This window comes from Gigantopelta aegis, chromosome 8 (assembly GCF_016097555.1).
Source record: "Gigantopelta aegis isolate Gae_Host chromosome 8, Gae_host_genome, whole genome shotgun sequence".
Lineage (NCBI taxonomy): Eukaryota > Metazoa > Mollusca > Gastropoda > Neomphalida > Peltospiridae > Gigantopelta > Gigantopelta aegis.
Genome location: NC_054706.1, coordinates 9669241 through 9689001, shown reverse-complemented (window position 1 = coordinate 9689001; position 19761 = coordinate 9669241). Strand labels below are relative to the sequence as shown.

Genomic DNA, 19761 nt, shown 5'->3' with positions numbered 1-19761 from the left:
TTATCACTCTTATCAGTGATATATATCTAACATTACTTTACGGTAATATATAAGACGTTATCCATTCCCATAATACAAGGTAATATCTACTTATTATTAGTCATACATTATTAACTACACCAATTAATATTAACACCAGTACTTACTCATGTAGATACCCACGTATACACCCGCAACTACAACACATTACTATGTATCTATTATCAATAGTTACATGATACCATTAAATCACAACATAGATTTTGTCTATGCAGCAGAACAAATTCACCACGTTTATATACTACTATACAAATTATATACATTACAGTTATTACAATATAATGTTATAACACCACCCTATCCAACACTTCCTACTTGACCATAAAAAATCGCCAACTCATGCCAGAATTAACTCTCATGTTGAACCGTAACTGTCACGTGGTACTATTTGCACGTGCACTTAATATGAGTAATTCGTATACTGCTTGGCAGACAATTACATGTACATTATAGTTAAAATCCAAAATATATTTACACATTAAAAATAAACATACTGACATTTATATTTGAAATTTGAAAATTTCAATATTTAGCTCAGGGTCGTCAAAGGCAACATCTACAGTGGTGGCGACAACGCCAAGCTCGTCAACTCGCCTGTCGTGATTGCCCGTGTACAGACAGAGGATGGTTCTCTCGTGGAAATTTCAAAGCCAGTCGTCAAACAGACTGACCTGGTGACCTCCCCGTACAAGCTGATCACACCCCAGTTCATAAAAGAAGATGCTGCTAAACTGTTATATCACAGATTGTTCTACAGGAATCGTCTACTAAATATCTGCTTATCTATCCTTCCAATTGCTAACATCAAACTAGTTTACGACATGTTTCTTAGAACTGGTAACCCACCTACTGATATCACGTATGACCATTATACTTCCTACAAGGCGAAAGAGGGAGAGACCGGAATCAACTATTGTATTCCTGCAGGCACCCTAAAGCGTATGGGTGTGGTCTATTTGGGATTGCGACCCAGACTAAATGAAGGTGTTTCTCTTTTTTTCCGCTTTTATAAACTCACCCACAGTCTTAGTGAGCGTTTCATCATCACAGTGCTAATACCCGTGTAACTATAACAGTACAACCATGGAAAGTTAAAGGGGGTTTTAGGTTAACAACACCACAAGAGCATATTGATTTATTATTCATGAGATATTGGATGTCAAGAGAAAATACGCTACATGGTTTCGTTAGTAGCAAGGGATATTTTATATGCACCATCTCACAGATAGGATAGCACATACCACAGCCTTTGACATACCAGTCGTGATGCACGGTCTAGAGCGAGAAATTGCTCAATGGGCCTCCCGATGGGGATCGATCCCAGACCGATTGCGCATCATTTTAGTACTTTATCACTGGGCTACGTCCCGCTCCTGTACAGATATTGAATCATTTATGTCTTCAATATATTGGGAGGGACGTAACCCACTGGTAATGTCAGTGGGCCATTTGGATATTTCTCGCTCCAGCCAGTGCACCACGATTGGTACATCAAAGGCCGTGGTATGTGCTATACTGTCTATGGGATGGTGCATATAAACGATCCCTTGCTGCTAATCGAAAAGAGTAGCCCATGAAGTGGCGACAGCTGGTTTCCTCCCTCAATATCTGTTTGATCGTTAACCATATGTCCGACGCCATATAACCGTCAATAAAATAAACCATTTCCTTTCCTTTCCAATATGTGGAAATCATTTTTTAGACATTCGATTGGTTACTCAAATTGGGAGGAAACGAGTGGCGTAATTGATATGAAGCCAACATCACAAATTGTCAACTGAAACCAACAACACAGTATAGTATCACCATCCCACAGACAGGATAGCACATACCACTGCCTTTGAAATACCAATCGAAAATAATAATAATAATTCATAACCACTATATGTAGTCAACAATGCTAAAGTACTAATCAGGTGATTTTCCAGTCTTATGTATTAGTTTACTGCAAAACATATGTAATTTGAAACAGACTATAACACCTGGGTATAATTTTGATTAGTATTTTAATACTAAATTATTACGAAATATAAAATATGGGCAATAGATGTTAATTTTGTTAACATTACAATTTAACAAAATTGTAGTAGATAGCAAAATGTCACTGTCATAGTTCTTGTTTCCTCCACTACAACTACTACATTACTATTATTATTACTACTACTACTAACATTATTATTAACTGATCGTGAATAATTGTTATATGCATTTACTTGTTTGGTATTTTCTTATTTTATTCAGATGTATATTTGTAACACTATATACATAAGCGTACGGGGCAGGGGACGTGGTGTGAGGGGGCAACTGCCCCCATAGAGCTGGAGCAAAACCTCAAATTCGGGGAAAATAAAAGAGATATTCGGAAAAAAATGTGTTAACTTGAGACCATTTTACCATGTATTTCCATCATTCTACTATCACAATTAGTTGTATTCCATCATTAAAAAAAGCATCCTGATTCGTTTGCAACCCTATATAGCTGTTGGTAGTAATGTTAATATGAATAAATGTTGTTATCCAGATTCGGGCATTTTCATTTAATTCGGGCAAAAGCCAAGCCAAGCCTGCCCACCCCCTACAAAAATCGGAGCCTGTACGTCTGTGCTATTGTATTAATAACCACATATTATATTTTATGTTTGAGTCAATGGCTGATTTCATTTCAGCTTCTACATAATAAACTGATTGATTATATTTCCCAAGGGCAGGAGTAAATCCTCAAATTCGGGCAAAAAAGATAGAAATATTCTGGCAAAATGAGCTTGCCTGAAACCTTTTCACCATGCATTTTCATTATTCTACCCACAATATTAGTTGTAATCCATGTAAAAATGCGTAGTGATTTGTTTTCAACCATATAGCCATTTGCCAGTATTGCCACTATGAATAAATGTTTGTTATCCAGATTCGGGCATTTTTCTTTAATTTGTGCAAAAATCAGCCTGCTACCCTACAAAAATGGAAGCCCGTAGGCCTATGTTCCCAAGGGCAATGTGTTACCTGTGATATTATTTGTTCTTTTCTGTGTTCCACAGTGATTTTAATTGCATAATTTGTAGATATTTTAAAAGGTGATTAATATTGATATAGAACATACATATACGCTATCACTCTATTTCTCTCTTTCTCTGTTGCTGCCATGTAGAGGGATATGACATTGGATCCGTAAATGATATTTGCTTTTTCATTTCCTGCACAGCCGATCCTGTTTCACGTCCAAAAAGGAGTGTGGATGTTCAAACGTCTTCAGGAAGCAGCACTAGGACGTCTAATGAGTCCAGTGTTCTAGAAACTCCATACATGTTTCGAGTCAACACAATCGGATGTTTCTCATGGGATGCACAGATTGAAGACTGGAATAGCAACACGTGTGAGGTATGGCATATGACTAGTTGAAGTTGGTGGAGGTGGGGTAGCAGCAAATGTGAGCTATATGTCTTGTGACTAGTTGAAGCAGAGGGTGGGGTAGCAGCAGATGAGAGCTGTGTTAGAGTAGCTGAGTCTGGGTAGGTAGTGTAGCAGCAAATGTGAGCTATACGTCATATGACTAGATGAGGCTAGGGAGATGGGGTACCAGCAGATGATAGCTATATGTCATACAACATTTTATGGCTGGACGAAGCGGGTTAGCAGCATGTTTAAGCCATATAATGTCTTACGGTTAGGGGTGGCAAAACTGTTTCATTCAGCCTCAAAATATTATATGACATTTTGTTGGGGGAATCTGGGAGTATGATAGGATGAAGTTTTGCTAAAATATTGTACAACTGAAAATAACTTATTGTATGGTAAACGTTCTGATCATAGTTCAAGTCGAGGTGATAGAAGAGAATAATAGGGTGTCAAACAGATGCATGTGTCCAGAAATAAATATGGTTAAATACACGAAATGTATCGAGTCAATGAAGGGAATAATGGACTGCTCCAGAATTGGAGAAGTACTAGAGAATAATGTACCGTGTATCCAATCTGGCACGCTGTGCTATCAACCATCAACACACAAGCAGGAATAATCAGTCAGACAGTCAGAGAGGGGCGGGAGGGATATATGGGGATAGAAGCGGCGATTTGGGAATGTTTTAAGTGAGGCAGAAGAGTGATGTGGCAGAGAGAAAGATACAAATTGAGGCAGATACAAACACAGACAGAGAGACGCATTACTTCCACATACACATATCGTGATATCTTCATGACATGCATTACATCACTGTGTTGTTTTTTTAGTTCTCAAGAGACGAACTTAACAACGAGACGACTTGCGTCTGTCCAGACACAAAGGATCTGGTGGCGAGCGTTTCGTTTTTCGTGGCGCCAAACATGATCGACTTCTCCACAGTGTTCAGCAAGTTTGATGTTGCAGGCCAGGCAGCAGTATTGTCAACACTGATAGTCATCTTCACACTGTTTGTCATCGCCGCTCTGTTCTCAAGGTACAAAGACGGCCAGGATATTCTTCAGGTGTGTCACGTTAGTGTGTGTAATTTCAGTGAATTTTCTGATTTTTGTATTGGCTAAAACTAGGGCAAAATAACAATTCTTAATACATTCTTTACGTTCGTTCCACAAATACCTTGTGACATCTCAAGTTTGCCAAGTAAATTAAATGTAACAGTTGCTTGTGCAGAATAGGAAGTACACCATATCAGAAAGGTTGACTACTGAAATGAGGGAGGAGGTGTACTATTTAGAAAGCACACAACGGTATTCAAAATAACTTACCAGGTATTATAATATAGTATTATTCCCTTGAAACACTAAGCCCACCAAGATATTACATGTCACATACTAACAAGAAATAAATATATTGTGTTCCTTTGATAAACACTGGATTTTTAAATGCAATTCGTAATGTGCCTTCAGGGTTCGAACTTAAGTGTAGGTACTAAAATCTGACGAACATCAGATTTTAGTCACAATGATTCCTTTCACAAGTCCACATTCATCATGCGTAGATGCAACTGTGTTAATGCAATTGAAGATTTTATTTTTATTTTGTAAGTGAAATTTTAGAACTGCCAATTTTACATGCGGACTACCACATTTTAGACCAGTTGTGTATCACAGAAAAAACTGTTACCCTAGATCTATTTATCTTGTGTACTGTTGTGTGCGCTGATACTCTACCTATGTCAGTTTTACTAGAAGATATAATTGTAAACAGATTGTTTGTGAGAGAAATTGGTTTAGTTTTTAAAACAATACTTTAATTTCAGTGGGGCGTGTCTCTGCTGGAAGACAATTTTCACGAAGATACTTATTTCTACCTGATAACAGTTTACACTGGAATGATCAGACAGGGAGGAACCAGGTCTAGAATCGAGTTCAACATCTCTGGCGAGAAGGGAGACACTGGTATCAGAGCTCTTACAGACGGGGTGCGCAAGGTAAAATGAAAGGGTAGGGAAGGATGAATCGCCCTGACTGGCATGTGCAAGGGAGCAGAGGCAAATGTCCAGTGGGATTATAGCCAAATATAAACTGGTATGTAATTTCTTGGACGTAATTTGGACGCAGAATTTGGAACTATTCGCCGAAAGAGAAATGGAGCCAGTTTCAAAGCATGGATTTTTATAGATCATATATAATATGAAAAAGAAAACCAGTTTGGATCTACTATTTCCCAAAATACCGATTTGTATCATGATAACAGACTCTTGTAGAACTGTTGCAGTTTTGTCGCTAGTTTTGATCCTGGAGATATTTTATTGTATATCTTTATTAGAGCTAATGTAAATTTGTGATACAGTTTTAAGTCTCTAATTTGTTTTATCTTTTTTCTGCAGTTATTGTTTATCACAGACCTAGTGTTTTTCTGTTATCATCTTTCTGCAGGAATTTGGTTCAGGAAGTGTTCTACATTTCATCATTGCGGTGCCTCACTCTCTGGGTAGATTACAGTGTCTCGAAATCTGGCATGACAACTCTGGCAAGGGAAACTGGGCGTCCTGGTATCTCAACAGAATAGAGATCGTCGACCTCCAGACAAAGGAAAGGTAATGAATGATAAAATAGTTTAAAATATTAAGATCTATAATCAGGTAAATCAGGTAGTAAGATTGTGAATATAATCACTTTATAGCGTTTTGCCAATGCCAGAAATGTTGACACCTTAATAAGATACTTTACCTTACAGGACATAGTACGTTGTCAACATGTCTTATAACTACACAAAATGTATACATGAAGATGTATTGATTACAAAAGGTGCAATTTTAATATTATATCTTAATTTTATAATAAAAAAGTGTTATCTATAAACGTTATGATCTGTTTCATGTGTGGCAATGTATATTCGATATGATAGTCTTTTGTTTTGTTTAACGATACGACAATAACTTTTGCCTTTGTGTATATATCAATATAACTTTCCAGAAATTGTATTATACATGGTTAAATATTTTTATTCTTTATCTTCCCAGAAATGATTTCCTCTGCTATAAATGGCTGTCACTGGAAACAGGGCGGATTGAAACAGCTATTGGTGCGGGATGTGCTGAAAGTATGAAAACCTTCAAAAGAATGTTCTTTGAACATGCTAGGCACAGCATGATTGATGATCATCTATGGCTGTCGACCGTATTGAGACCCGTGAAGAGCCACTTCAGTCGAGTACAGCGAGTTGGTTGCTGTTTGGCTTTGATTCTTCTGTCCATGATTTCAAACGCAATGTTCTTTCAAGGCAAGGAATTCAAAGACAGAAAGCAGTCAGTTGACCTTGAACTAGGACCAATAAAGTTCAATTTCTCTCAATTATGGATTTCATTTGTGAGTGCCATAATTACGACCATTCCAGTGTTTGTGATTATGCTGCTCTTCAGGTAAATATTTTAGCATCAATGCATTTCTCTCTCACTGTCCTTTTCAACCCCATCGGAGTGCATTTTTATTGCCTGGGTCAAACCTGTAAAATAACAGGTCGTAAAATAAAAGGACAGGCTTATGCACAGTCCTCATTTAGACTTGTGGTTTGTAGATACACATTCTCTAAATTCGTTAATTTATTATTTTAATACTAAGAAAGAACACATATGGTGGGAACAATAACTCCTAGACCTTGGTATCTTCCTTTACTATTATTGGTCTGAAAATACATAAGTCATATACTTTAACATATTTTCACAAAGCAGATCCACAAGATGAATTGACAAAATCGTGACGGCTGACACGAATCATTGTCATGTGTTCAACTGTCATAATGTAACACTGACAGTGTTGTCTTCCGTTTAGTTTAACTTTTCGCACTCAAACAAACGCCAGACATGAGTTCAAATAGTGGTGTGCTTTCCATTTTGAGTGTTAGTTTTATATTTCATCAACAAATTTAATTATTAATAACATTCGTGGTTTGTTCGACCACCAGACTATTTTTCACAGATATAATTGTTACTATGACCTCAGTTACTGAATAACCGTATGACTATCACCGTCTTTTACAATGATAACAGCTTTGTCGTTTTGAATTAGCATATTAGAACCATCACCATTTTAGGCAATTATATAATCATAACTATTTCAGAAAGTCCAAGCTGAGCAAGAGGCAGGTGGATGCCAACGAGTACACAACACACTGGATGCTGCCATGTTTCAAACGATTCAAGTTCTACAAGGACAGTGTCGCACTGCAGAAGGTGCTGGTCATAAAAGATATTGTAGATGACGAGGATGGTGTCCTGCCTCACTTCTGTGTCTACATCGGCTGGGTCCTCGTGGCTTTGGCTTCACTGGCATCAGCCTTCTTCATATTTATGTACAGTGCACAGTGGGGAAAAGACATTTCTGAAGAGTGGCTTGCCACGTTTTTCTTAAGCTTCTTCGAGTCCATGTTCATCCTGTATCCATTTAAGGTCAGACAATGATTAATGTGTGGTTTTAAACTTTCAAGAGAAGTAACAATCTCTAAAATGAAAGTCTATATTGGCAAGGTTATGTAACCATTTTAGATATGGTATATACCCATTTTACATTTAATAATGCCAGAAATATGTAATCATTTTATATATAAGAATGTTAAATGTTAAACTATGTAACCATTTTAGACATTTCATATATGCCAATTTTGGGTTTCACTATATTCGTAGAATTTTGTAACCATTTAAAACGTTTTATATCAATTTTAGACATTGTAGGATTATATAGCAATTTCAGACATGTTATATACCAATTTTAGATTTCGTATTGGGAGGACTATGTAACAGTTATATGTCAATTTTAATGCATTTCCTGACAAATCAATGTTACTACCATTTAATGTATATGTGTACATGTGTCTGCCTGTCAGCTCTGTCATGTGAATGTTTTACCTTTTGTTTTCCCATCTTGTTTGTCTGTATTAAAGTAAAAACATGTAATAACATTTCGATAATTCATTTAAGAACATAAGAATAAAAGGAACAAATTAATTTTATTGCAAATATATAGTTTTGACATTAGTTAAATAGTGATCAAAACATTTTATTCATTTCATATATGTGTTTCAGATTTTGATTCTCTCAATCATATTTGCAATAATTCTGAAGAACATAAAAGTAGTTCAACCCACAATATTTGATTTGGACCATATCAAAGCCATGAATGCCAAGAATGGCAAACCAACAGAAAGTAAGTTGGTTAAAACTGACATATTCTAGTTTATTTTTCGTCTTCTTATTTATTTATTTATTTATTTTATTATATAGATAGATATAGATAGATAGATAGATAGATAGATAGATAGATAGATAGATAGATAGATATATACATATAGATATAGATAGATAGATAGATAGATAGATAGATATATATACACATATAGATATAGATATATAGATAGATAGATATAGATAGATAGATAGATATAGAGATAGATAGATAGATAGATAGATAGATAGATAGATAGATAGATAGATAGATAGAGATATAGAGATAGATAGAGATATAGAGATATATAGATAGATACATACATACATACATACATAGAGATAGAAAGCGATAGAGATAGAAATAGATAGATAGATAGATAGATAGATAGATAGATAGATATAGAGATAGATAGATAGAGATATAGAGATAGATAGATAGATAGCGATAGAGATAGATAGACAGAGATAGATAGATATAGATAGATACAGAGATAGAGATAGATAGATAGATAGATAGATAGATAGATAGATAGATAGATAGATAGATAGATAGACAGAGATAGATAGAGATATAGAGATAGATAAGATAGATAGATAGAGATAGATAGTGATAGACAGATATAGATAGATAGATAGAGATAGATAGATATAGATAGGTACATAGATACATAGATAGATAGAGAGATAGAGAGATATATAGAAATATAGAAATATAGATAGATAGATAGATAGATAGATAGATAGATAGATAGATAGATAGATAGATGGATAGAGATACATACATACATACATACATATATATATATCACAGATGGGGTAATCGATTGTAATAGTTTTAGTGTTTTCATGTAATCGCAATCGTAATCGATTTTAATGTTTGAGGATGACATGTAATCACAATCGTAATAGATTACACAGCTAATGTAATCATAGTCAACGATTACTTTCATGATTACTCATAATTTACCAAACCCCTTAGGTATGTTTAGCATCAACTGCCGCACTTGTCAATCAGTGTGGACATTAGAACTGATATCCCATTGTCTTCTGCTCTAACAGTTGAACTGTCCGATATACTGATTAACCCAATCGAATTATAGCATGATTATTGCATTATATAATAAATTATATTTTACTTAGAAGTTAGCACATATGCTTTTTAAATACACATGTATTTTACAATTTTAAAAGTTTAAAGTGTCTCATGGGCTGTTTGGATGCTGTACTGTCTAACCTTTGTATTTATTCATATATTTATATTCTATGATTAAAATGTTATTTACAGCATGTGACACAATTATAAAACAACTTGTCTTCTTCCACTACTATAATGTGCCTTGGAAACAGGGAATCAACATGAAATGATTGCCAAATGAATGAAACCAAGGGGCCTGCAGCTACACATTCACATAATGGCATTCACTGAATGAATACAGTATTCTAGCTGGCAATAAATAGAAATGCGTTAGCTGCGCGCCCTGCCCCAGGTTTGTGCTGCCCTGCTGTTTGTTGTCACCATGCCATAATGCTTTGCCGCACAACAAATAATAATGAAATGAAATAAAATAATTTAAAACCTTGCTTTCCTTTCAAAGTGTGTACAGTGTTATTACTGGTCTGAATTCTCAACTAACGCTTGACAATATATCATTTGGTCACAGGTGTGAAAATTTACCAACCGTACTGTGACAAAATTTCTTTTCTTGTCTTAGTCGTTACGACTGCAGATGGGCAGGCAGCCAGTCGTTTTAGGCTTGATTCCATAGACGGTTATCCCTACACTGTCACAGACAGTCACGAATCACGTAACTAATTAAGCAAACACCTACTTGAAAGTAGTCAATCAAGATATAACTTTGTTAATTTATTTAATAAAAGCATAAATGCAAAAACGTGTTAATAAAATCGATTTCGAACGTCAATAATAGTCATTTGTAGAGTGTCAAAAATTAAATGCAATCAACAATTTGCGCAAATGTAGATATCAGTTTGTTTGTTTTTTTATTTATTTATTTATTTATTTGTCTGTTCCTATCTTTCTATCATTATTTTTTAATTAATAGATTTTAAAAGATTATTTCATTATTTTAATTATAATTTGTGTGTGGTATTTTTTAAATACAAAAAACAATACAAAAAATAAAACAGTGATAAGACCGATAAATATTAAGTAGGGCTTAGTTCAATAAATAAAAAATATATTTTATATATAGATATAATTATACCTATGCTTATGGATGTACCTTTTCGTCAATGATCCAAATATATTTTATATATAGATATAATTATACCTATGTTTATGGATGTACCTTTTCGTCAATGATCCAGATATATTTTATGTATAGATATAATTATACCTATGCTTATGGATGTACCTTTTCGTCAATGATCCAAATATATTTTATATATAGATATAATTATACCTATGCTTATGGATGTACCTTTTCGTCAATGATCCAAATATAAGAATAATAATTTTGGTTTTGGAAACAGATTCCCCCGTCCCCATCTCGAAAAAGGATTTTTTTTTTTTTTTTTTTTTTTTTAATTATTTATTGTCCCCAGGTCATTTTGACGATGCCAGGGTTGGGGTGCTCTGATTCATCGCCTCACAGAATATGAATTAGATTATACACGCTAAATACTGGAAGTACATACAATTTGTGGTAGTGTGCTGATTATAGTAATCGTAATACTTATACAAATAATATACATGGTGATATATTTAATATTAATGCATATGTACATGTAGATAGTAGTATTATAAATGACTAGTTAATAGAAATATATTTAAATAGGCTGGTTGATGTAATGGGGACATAAAATAAATATATAAGTTTAGAAAGAAAGAATGTTAAAAAGAGAAGTTATAGTAGGTAATTATAGTGATGAGTGATAATGTCAAAATTCACGTCAAGCGCTCGCTTGATAATTGTTTCTATTATCTTCCATCAAATTACTTTCTTGACTGAAGAGTCGTTTCCATGGTGCCCATATTGTATTATACTCTTCATATTTACAGTTTTTAAAAAGAATATATTTTTCTATTTCGTATTTATTTTTTAAAAAGTTTTGAGCAGCTATTATATTTATTTCATTTTTTTCCATTTTTGTCTTGTATATATAATATTTAATGTTTATTAACAGCCAGTTTATAAATATGTCTTTTATATCGCCTATTTGTCCAAATAAAATAATTGTTTTATTTAATTTTATTCGAATTCCTTTTTTGTTTAAAATCCAATTTACAACAGCATGCCACAGATCAGTCACTTTATTACAATAGTAAAATAAATGTGTTAATGTTTCTGGTGAACTGCCACAGAACGTACATTCATTAGTATCTATGTATTTAATTTTATGTAAAAAAGTATTAGTTGTTAGTATCTGGTGTATAATTCTGTATTGAAACCATATCAAAGTTGTATCTTTGAGACTTATAAAAGGCACTCTATAATAGTTTCCCCATTCTTTTGAGTCAAACGCAAAACCTTGGTTTCTACATCTTATTTGTGATGTTGGTGTAATAATTTCGTGATTTAATAGTTTATACATGTCTTTAATACCTGTTTGACTTTTAAGAATAATATTAAATTTTACCGGAAATACAGGATTAGTTAGCAATATAAAGTGGCCATTTGTAACGTTGTCTGCTTTATTTATAAATGCCTTAATGCTGTTTATAAGCGATGAATATTCTAAAAAGTGTGAATTTACGTTATATATATTTTTTAATTTCTCAAATGTAAAGAAATTTCCATCTTCATCAAGTAGATCGTTTATAAATATTATTCCCTTTTCTAAATAATTTTTATAACAGAATGGTTTTGTATTTATTGTTATATTGCTGTTGTACCAAATATTTGAGCTTAAAATGTCTTCTATTTTTTCCAAAATTTGTTTTTGTTGAATTAACTCCCAACTGTATAAGACATCTTTCCAAAACATGTTTTTTAATTTCTTTCTTTTTATATTCAAATAATAATCTCCATTTATTACAAGGTCTCTATTGGATAAGTTAGTAGTAGAATCAAACAGTTTAATCCATTTTGCGTTACCTAAAAATAGTCTCCTGAGCCATGAAGCTTTTAAAGCCATCATGAAATTATATATATTTAACATTTGTAATCCACCATCTTTGAATTCTTGAGCTAATAAGACTCGTTTTATTTTATCAGGTTTATTTTGCCAAATGAATTTATGAAATAATCTATTCAAATTGTCAACTTCTTTTTTGGATGGGTTTGGTAGTGAAATTAGTAAATATGTAATTTTAGGTATTATTAGTGTTTTTAGTACGGTTATTCTTCCTAAGACAGTTAACTTCCTTACTGACCATAGTTTTATCAATAGTTTAATTTCATTAATTTTTGTGGGGTAATTCGCTTTAACAATTAATTGTAAATTTACTGTAAACGTTATTCCGAGCATCTTAAATTCTGTTGTATTCCATTCCAATTTCCATCTTGAATGGTGATAAACATCTTTTGAGGTTTTTTTACTGCCTATCCAAATAGCTTTTGATTTTGTATAATTTATTTTTAATCCAGATACTGTGGCATAATATTCTAATATTGTTAAAGTATTAAACAGAGACCCAGGAGTTCCATCCAATATAAAAGTTGTATCGTCTGCGTATTGGGATATTAGATATTGTTCACCATCGATTGTTATTCCATTTATGTTTTCGTTATTTTTTATTAATATAGGTAGAATTTCAGCGCAAATAATAAAAATATAAGGAGAAAGTGGATCACCTTGTCTACATCCTCTTTCTAATTTAAATGTCTCTGACAGAAAGCCATTTTGAATCACCCTCGACATTGAATTATTATACAGAGTTTTAATCCAGTTTTTAATTGAGGCTTTGAAATAAAAAGGATTATTAGTAAATTTAAAAGAAGCATGAATAATAATAATTATTATTATTATTATTATTATGGCTTGTGTACATACGTTCATACATTTCTGAAATTATTCAATAAATAATCCAAAATAATTCATTATGTTTTCAATTAATGAAATTGATATGGTTGTGAAATAAAATGAACAATTTTATATTGGAGATATAATTTCACATATTTGTAAAAATGTAAAATGTAATCATGACTGTAAACATGATTACTAGATAATGTATTCTCTATTGTAATCGATTACTTTCCATTTTCTTGTAATCATAATCATAATTGTAATCGTAATCATACTCTATATTAACAAAGAGCTTCCATGCACCTAATTAATGTCCACATTGTGACTGTTTGTCCAGATCGTGATTGTGAATCACAGAAGTCGCATGTGACGTACAGCGAGAACCACGTGACATACACTTGCCTTTACAGCATTTTTGTGTTTTACTTTAACTGTTGCATTTTAACATTGATGTTGCTCATCACTTAATGTTTGCATATACCATAGTTTGACACCCAGTAGCTGATGTATTTTTTGTGCTGGGGTGTCATTAAACATCTATTCTATTATAGTCTTTACAGCATTTTTGTTAAGATGTTCTGTTCATAAAGTGGTATTACTCATAGTTGATATGTATGGTGCAGCGGGTAAACAAAAGCAAAACAAAACATCTGCCCTGGCTCAACAGATATCCCAGGACAGCGTGCTTGAGAAGTAACTGAATATAACGACACCCCAGTACCAAAATTGCATGGGCTATTCAGTGTCAAACTAAGGTAAATGTAAAAGAAATAAGTTACGAACAACATCAATATAAACTAGAAAAGAGATTGAAATGAACAAAATACCTTAAAGTAGCATTCTCGTAGCTCAAATTTAAGTTAATTATCAAACATGTTATTTTCCTATTATTATCTGTCTAACATCACTCGTACAAAAAGAAGTGTGACTATGTACTGTCCGTTTATAAAGCGGCATACTCTAATATATCCCTCTTTGACAAATGATATATGTTTAAAATGGTTGTCAGGCTCATGAGAAACTTAGACGTATTGTAAATGAAATACTGTTTTTGTAAAAGAAAAAAAAAACCTCTTAAAGAACAGACATGCAAATATACTAAAGATGGATGATGTATGGACAGAAACAGAACTGAATGAGTCGACTACTCGCAAACCAGATATGGCAATGAAGTATTAACTTAGCTTCAACTATGTGAGAGTCACCTTATGTTTAACATAGATAATTCCTGACACCAATATACATTTATTTTATTTAGCACGAAGACGTTTGGACTACAAACATCCATTCTCTCGATCGCAAATAAAAGCAGCCATAACCAAATGTAAGCAAAAGTCAAAAATCCAGAAGGCTATCAGTGAGTTTCTGGTGACTGTTTTCCTCCTCGTTCTCCTCTGCACCATCTGCTACAGCAACAGGGATCCCCATAGCTTCCTGCTACGAACAAACTTGGAGAACCAGCTCATATCACCAACTAAACCCCTCATCAAGTTATCACAAGTACGTTTATGCAGACTATTATATTTATCAAAAGGTTATATTGAATATAGTGTATGTTCATGCCTGCGGTTTGTTTCTTATTTGAATGCTTTTTATGTATGGCTGGGTTTTTTGTTGCTTTTTGTCTCGACAAGAGTTTCAAAGCTGTAGTAGCTTTTATTAGATTTCTACTCTGGAGAGATCTTACATATGAAAGATTCATTGCTGCTAACGTCCCCAGTCCTGTTTAAACACAAAGTATAATGGAGAAAGAGTGTGCCTATTTTCATTTCCAAGAATCTGTAACAGTAGATTTTGGCCTTATTCTCATCCATGGTCTCGGAACAAATTCCTGTGCCCTTTCTAATGCCCCACCATTAAATTTTACAAATGATCAATTTAGTGACATAACTGTCAGTATCTCCTTTTTGCTCTTATTCAGGAATTTAGGAGGAGGGTTTGTTGTTTTTAAATGCCACAAACATGTAACAGAGACAAAACAGTTTTTCTTTTGTTTTGAAACCTGGATAATGATGATATGAATGGTGAAGCCGCAGTATTTTGATTTCGGTATGGCGCTACTTGACTGGGCCGTGCGCTACGACAGCTGTCAGTTGAGCTATCTCGGTATCACCCGAGCCTGAGGTACATGGAACCTTCAGTACATGCCAGGTAATCATCGCCGATGTGGGGTCATATCCTCGGGAGACACACCCATATGGGACCTTTGAAGTGGATGAAACACGGTGTATGTGGCCTTACACCTATCCATTGTGCCTAGTGGTGCACTAACTCGTGCAAAATTAAACTTCTGTAAAGTACATTGAACTCCATCTAAATCCCAAGGTCATATGTTTGATAATAGTAGGATAGCTCTCAATTGCTGTTTCTGCCAGTTCCCAAGACAATGTATTTTTCCTATTGTATATTTATTATCTTGAATATTCCTTTCTTTTACAACAGGTTCACAGTGTTAGACACTATTACCACTGGCTGAATTACACAGTGATGGACGCCATGTTTCCAGAAGAAAATTACAACAAAGAGGTGTTAGGATCTCAGGACAGATTGTTGATGTCTGATTTGAACAATTTCCGTATTGGAGCACCCAGACTAAGACTTGTTAGGCAGAGAAAAAGTAAGTTTATCCAGTAATAATTGATAATATGAATGAAATTATATAATATAAGTACAGAATTAGGCAAATATTAACTAAATGTATACTTTCTCAAAGGAATATATGCAAATTGAATAGACAAGTATTCAGATTTCATAGAAAGCATCTAGATTTCATAAAACAATGTTTAAATGTCTTGGACCTTCAATAATATTTTATACGAAATAAAGCAAAGAGAAAGTAATCTGTTTTATAGAGAAAATATTGATATTAAATGCAAAGTCATTATGATTCAGTGAAAAAAAGCACCACGTGTATCAAACTATCTATCTTCGATATAAATACATTTAGATTTTATACCAAAAAAAATCAGATTCCATATCAAATAATCCTGATTTTAATTGTGCTTAAATGTGGAGAAACAAATAGGTGAAATGTTCACAAAATAACACCAAAGAATACGATCCTAGCTAACAAAACACTAGTACAATACTTAGGAGTTAGGCTACATCATATATTTTAATACTGTTTCAGCTTCGTGTTCCTTGCCGTACGTAGGCATTGTTAAATGCATTCCACGATATTCACTGACTACAGCAGATACTAGGGACTATTGTGAGGGTTGGAATTCTACAAAGCCATGTGACGAAGATGAAGGGTTGAAGTTATCAAGTGCAGCTTGGAGTTTCGTACCAGCGTGGAAAATATGGGGTATTCCAATTACTGGAAGCTTCAACGTGTATGGCGGTGGTGGATACATAGCAGAGCTGGACATCAGTCGTCCAGTGGCTAAGAAATCAATAGCTGAACTGATAGAAACCAGATGGATTGACCGTCAGACAAGAGCTGTGTTTCTAGAGTTCACGGTGTATTCTACCAATCTGAACATGTTCGCTTATATCAGTTTGCTATCTGAGTTTCCAGAAACGGGATCCCTTCTCCACTACAAAAATATATTCACCTTCAGAAGTTTGCAGCTTACTGGAACTCTGGGCACCTTCACTATCTTCTGTGAGATCCTCTTCTTGATAACTACCGTCATTTGGGCGGTTGTCATTGGACTTCGATTCCTCAAGGAAAGATGGACCTTCTTCAACCAGTTCTGGAACATCGCTGAACTCGGCACTGTCGGTTTATCATTTTGTGCAATCGCCTTGTACTTCTACAGGCTACGGTTCACCACAGAAGCCTTAACCAAGTTTAGAGAGAACACTCGCAAATTCGTCAACTTCTACCACATTGCAGTATGGGACAGCATCTTCATTTACGTCGTTGCCATCATTCTGGCCATTGTCACCGTACGGCTTATCAAGGTCATGGCCTATAGCAAGTTCACACACACCGTCTTCATTGTGCTAAAGCAAAGCTCAAAGACTCTCCCGGGATTCTTTTTCTACATCATCTTGACCCTGCTGGTCTTCGCTGTATTTGGCACGCTGTTCTTTGGCGCATATGCGAAGGAATACAAAGACATCATCACATGTTTGGAGAGTCTCTTCTCTGGCGTTCTGGGTCATACTGGATTCACCAAGATGAACATCCCAGCAGAGAGCAATTGGTTTGGCTTTATATACTTCGTGACCTTCATCATAATTGTGACCTTCACCCTGGCCAACATCTTCATGTCAATACTGCTGGATACGATGGACTTGCTACAAAGTGACAAGAATGGAGAGCTGGATCTTGAACTGACGACATTCCTGTGGCATTCTGCTAAAGAAATCATAACTAGAAGGCAAAACGACAAGACCCTGAAGCCTAAAACTAGTATGAAACTTTATATTAATTTGTTTGAAAAACGCAGCTTCCTATAGAATAATAGTTTCTGACACGGGTCCACATGTAGATGTTTTTCTGATAGAATTCTCAAGGATTGAGTGTTAAAATCACATCTACAGACGGATTAGTTCAATCAGATTGATTCAGTCAAATATTTTCTAGGTCAATCAGTCTTATAATTGTAGTATATTTATATATAATTAACAGCATTTTATTGTTGTATCGTGACGTTAATTGTCTCATTTGATATATATTACGTCACGAGAAGGACTGCTAGGCGATTTTTCTACCACTGTTGTCACCATTCTACCAGTGGACTGAACTAGAAACATCAGTATATAACGTGTTAAGACAAAGCCACTTAAAGCATATCCTTGCTTAAACCAGGATAATATAAATTCTGTTAGATGAATTTGACTAATGTTAAAGTACCATCGCGCCTAGTAATTTGTCAGTTTGTATGGTCACTTTATATCAAATTTCTGACGTTAACTGCAGTAGTGGTACGTCACATTAACAAACTACCATGTCTTTTTCAGAGTCTCGTCGGCTGACCACCAAGACATTTTCGAAACCAGAAGTTCAGCCATAACTGTGAAGTCACCTGCTTTATTTACTCTGACGTCATCAGCTCTTTACATTGTGTTATCACCTGCTCTATGTACTATGACGTCACCTGCAGTGTTCACATTGATAATTGAGACACTATTCTTCACACTTCGCTCCATCATCCACAGATATTTGCACTAATCTACTGACACTATATATTTCCTTTATTGTTACTACTTTTGGAACAAGTATTGTTACTACTTGGTGGAACAAACATTGTTTCTATGTTGGAGCAAAGACAGAAAGTGATGATGCTAGTTCTTTATTACGAGGTTGAGGGCTTGGAGGGGAGTTTTGGGCCTGGTAATCACTAAATTTTAAGCAGTTTATTTTATATTAATCTGTCATTGGTGATTCTATTAACGTAAAAGAAGATATGTATGCAGATATTCATGACAAAGGGGCCATAACTCCTGAAGAAATGTTTAATATTAGGGTTTTTTCGTTGTTTATGGTTCTTTTATATAAATTAATATTAAATTAGTTTCCCACTCAAACAAATTTAAATTGTGTAGCAAAATGTTGACATTAATAATGTTATATTTAACATCGGGAATTGGTTTTGCTTATGTCGATAATCAGATTGCAACATGGTTTCCACTTTTTCTATATTTCCTACCAGTCATTTGTTCCGGGGGTGAGGGGGGTTCGGGGCGCTGTGTACACAATTAATTGCCATTTGTTAATATTAGTTAAGCTGATTATGGCCTTGTATAAATATTAACATGTAAAAATAAAATATGTTTAAAATAATAAAATAATAATAATAGCAATGAAATAATGTTTTAATAAGAATACATAATTAATGTTTTATATAATAATAATAAGAAGAAGAAGAAGAATAACATTAATAATAGTAATAATATGAAGCAGTCTAAATATTTTAATCACTGGTCCTGAAATGTCAATATATTTGCATTTGTATATATGGGTTTATGACCTTACACACAACACAATAATTTAACTGAATTCAATATTAATATTTATAGCTTATGTATTTTTATTAAACATTACTAAACTAAATGCATATTACGTATTAATAATTTGGTTGCATTCACATCTGATAAATCATTTTTATTCCATCCAGAACTTTTATTTTATTACAATTTCTACGTGATACTGACTTTTATTCTAAATTTTAATTTGACCTATCTGTGATATTTGTATTTTATACAGTTCTTTACACTGTGT

At 33.9% G+C, this 19761-nt stretch overlaps 1 protein-coding gene across 1 annotated transcript in view; it reads left to right on the top strand.

Annotated features, from left to right (window-relative positions):
* LOC121379140 (polycystic kidney disease protein 1-like 2) overlaps positions 1-19761 on the top strand; it is a 26594-nt gene extending 6833 nt beyond the window's left edge. The window contains exons 4-15 of the mRNA XM_041507626.1: positions 573-1023; positions 3239-3414; positions 4264-4497; positions 5253-5423; positions 5872-6032; positions 6459-6857; positions 7556-7883; positions 8517-8637; positions 14845-15086; positions 16029-16203; positions 16717-17949; positions 18501-19761. Coding sequence (XP_041363560.1) covers positions 573-1023; positions 3239-3414; positions 4264-4497; positions 5253-5423; positions 5872-6032; positions 6459-6857; positions 7556-7883; positions 8517-8637; positions 14845-15086; positions 16029-16203; positions 16717-17949; positions 18501-18553 — 3744 coding nt within the window. The 3' untranslated portion in view covers positions 18554-19761. The remainder of the gene's footprint in view (positions 1-572; positions 1024-3238; positions 3415-4263; positions 4498-5252; positions 5424-5871; positions 6033-6458; positions 6858-7555; positions 7884-8516; positions 8638-14844; positions 15087-16028; positions 16204-16716; positions 17950-18500) is intronic.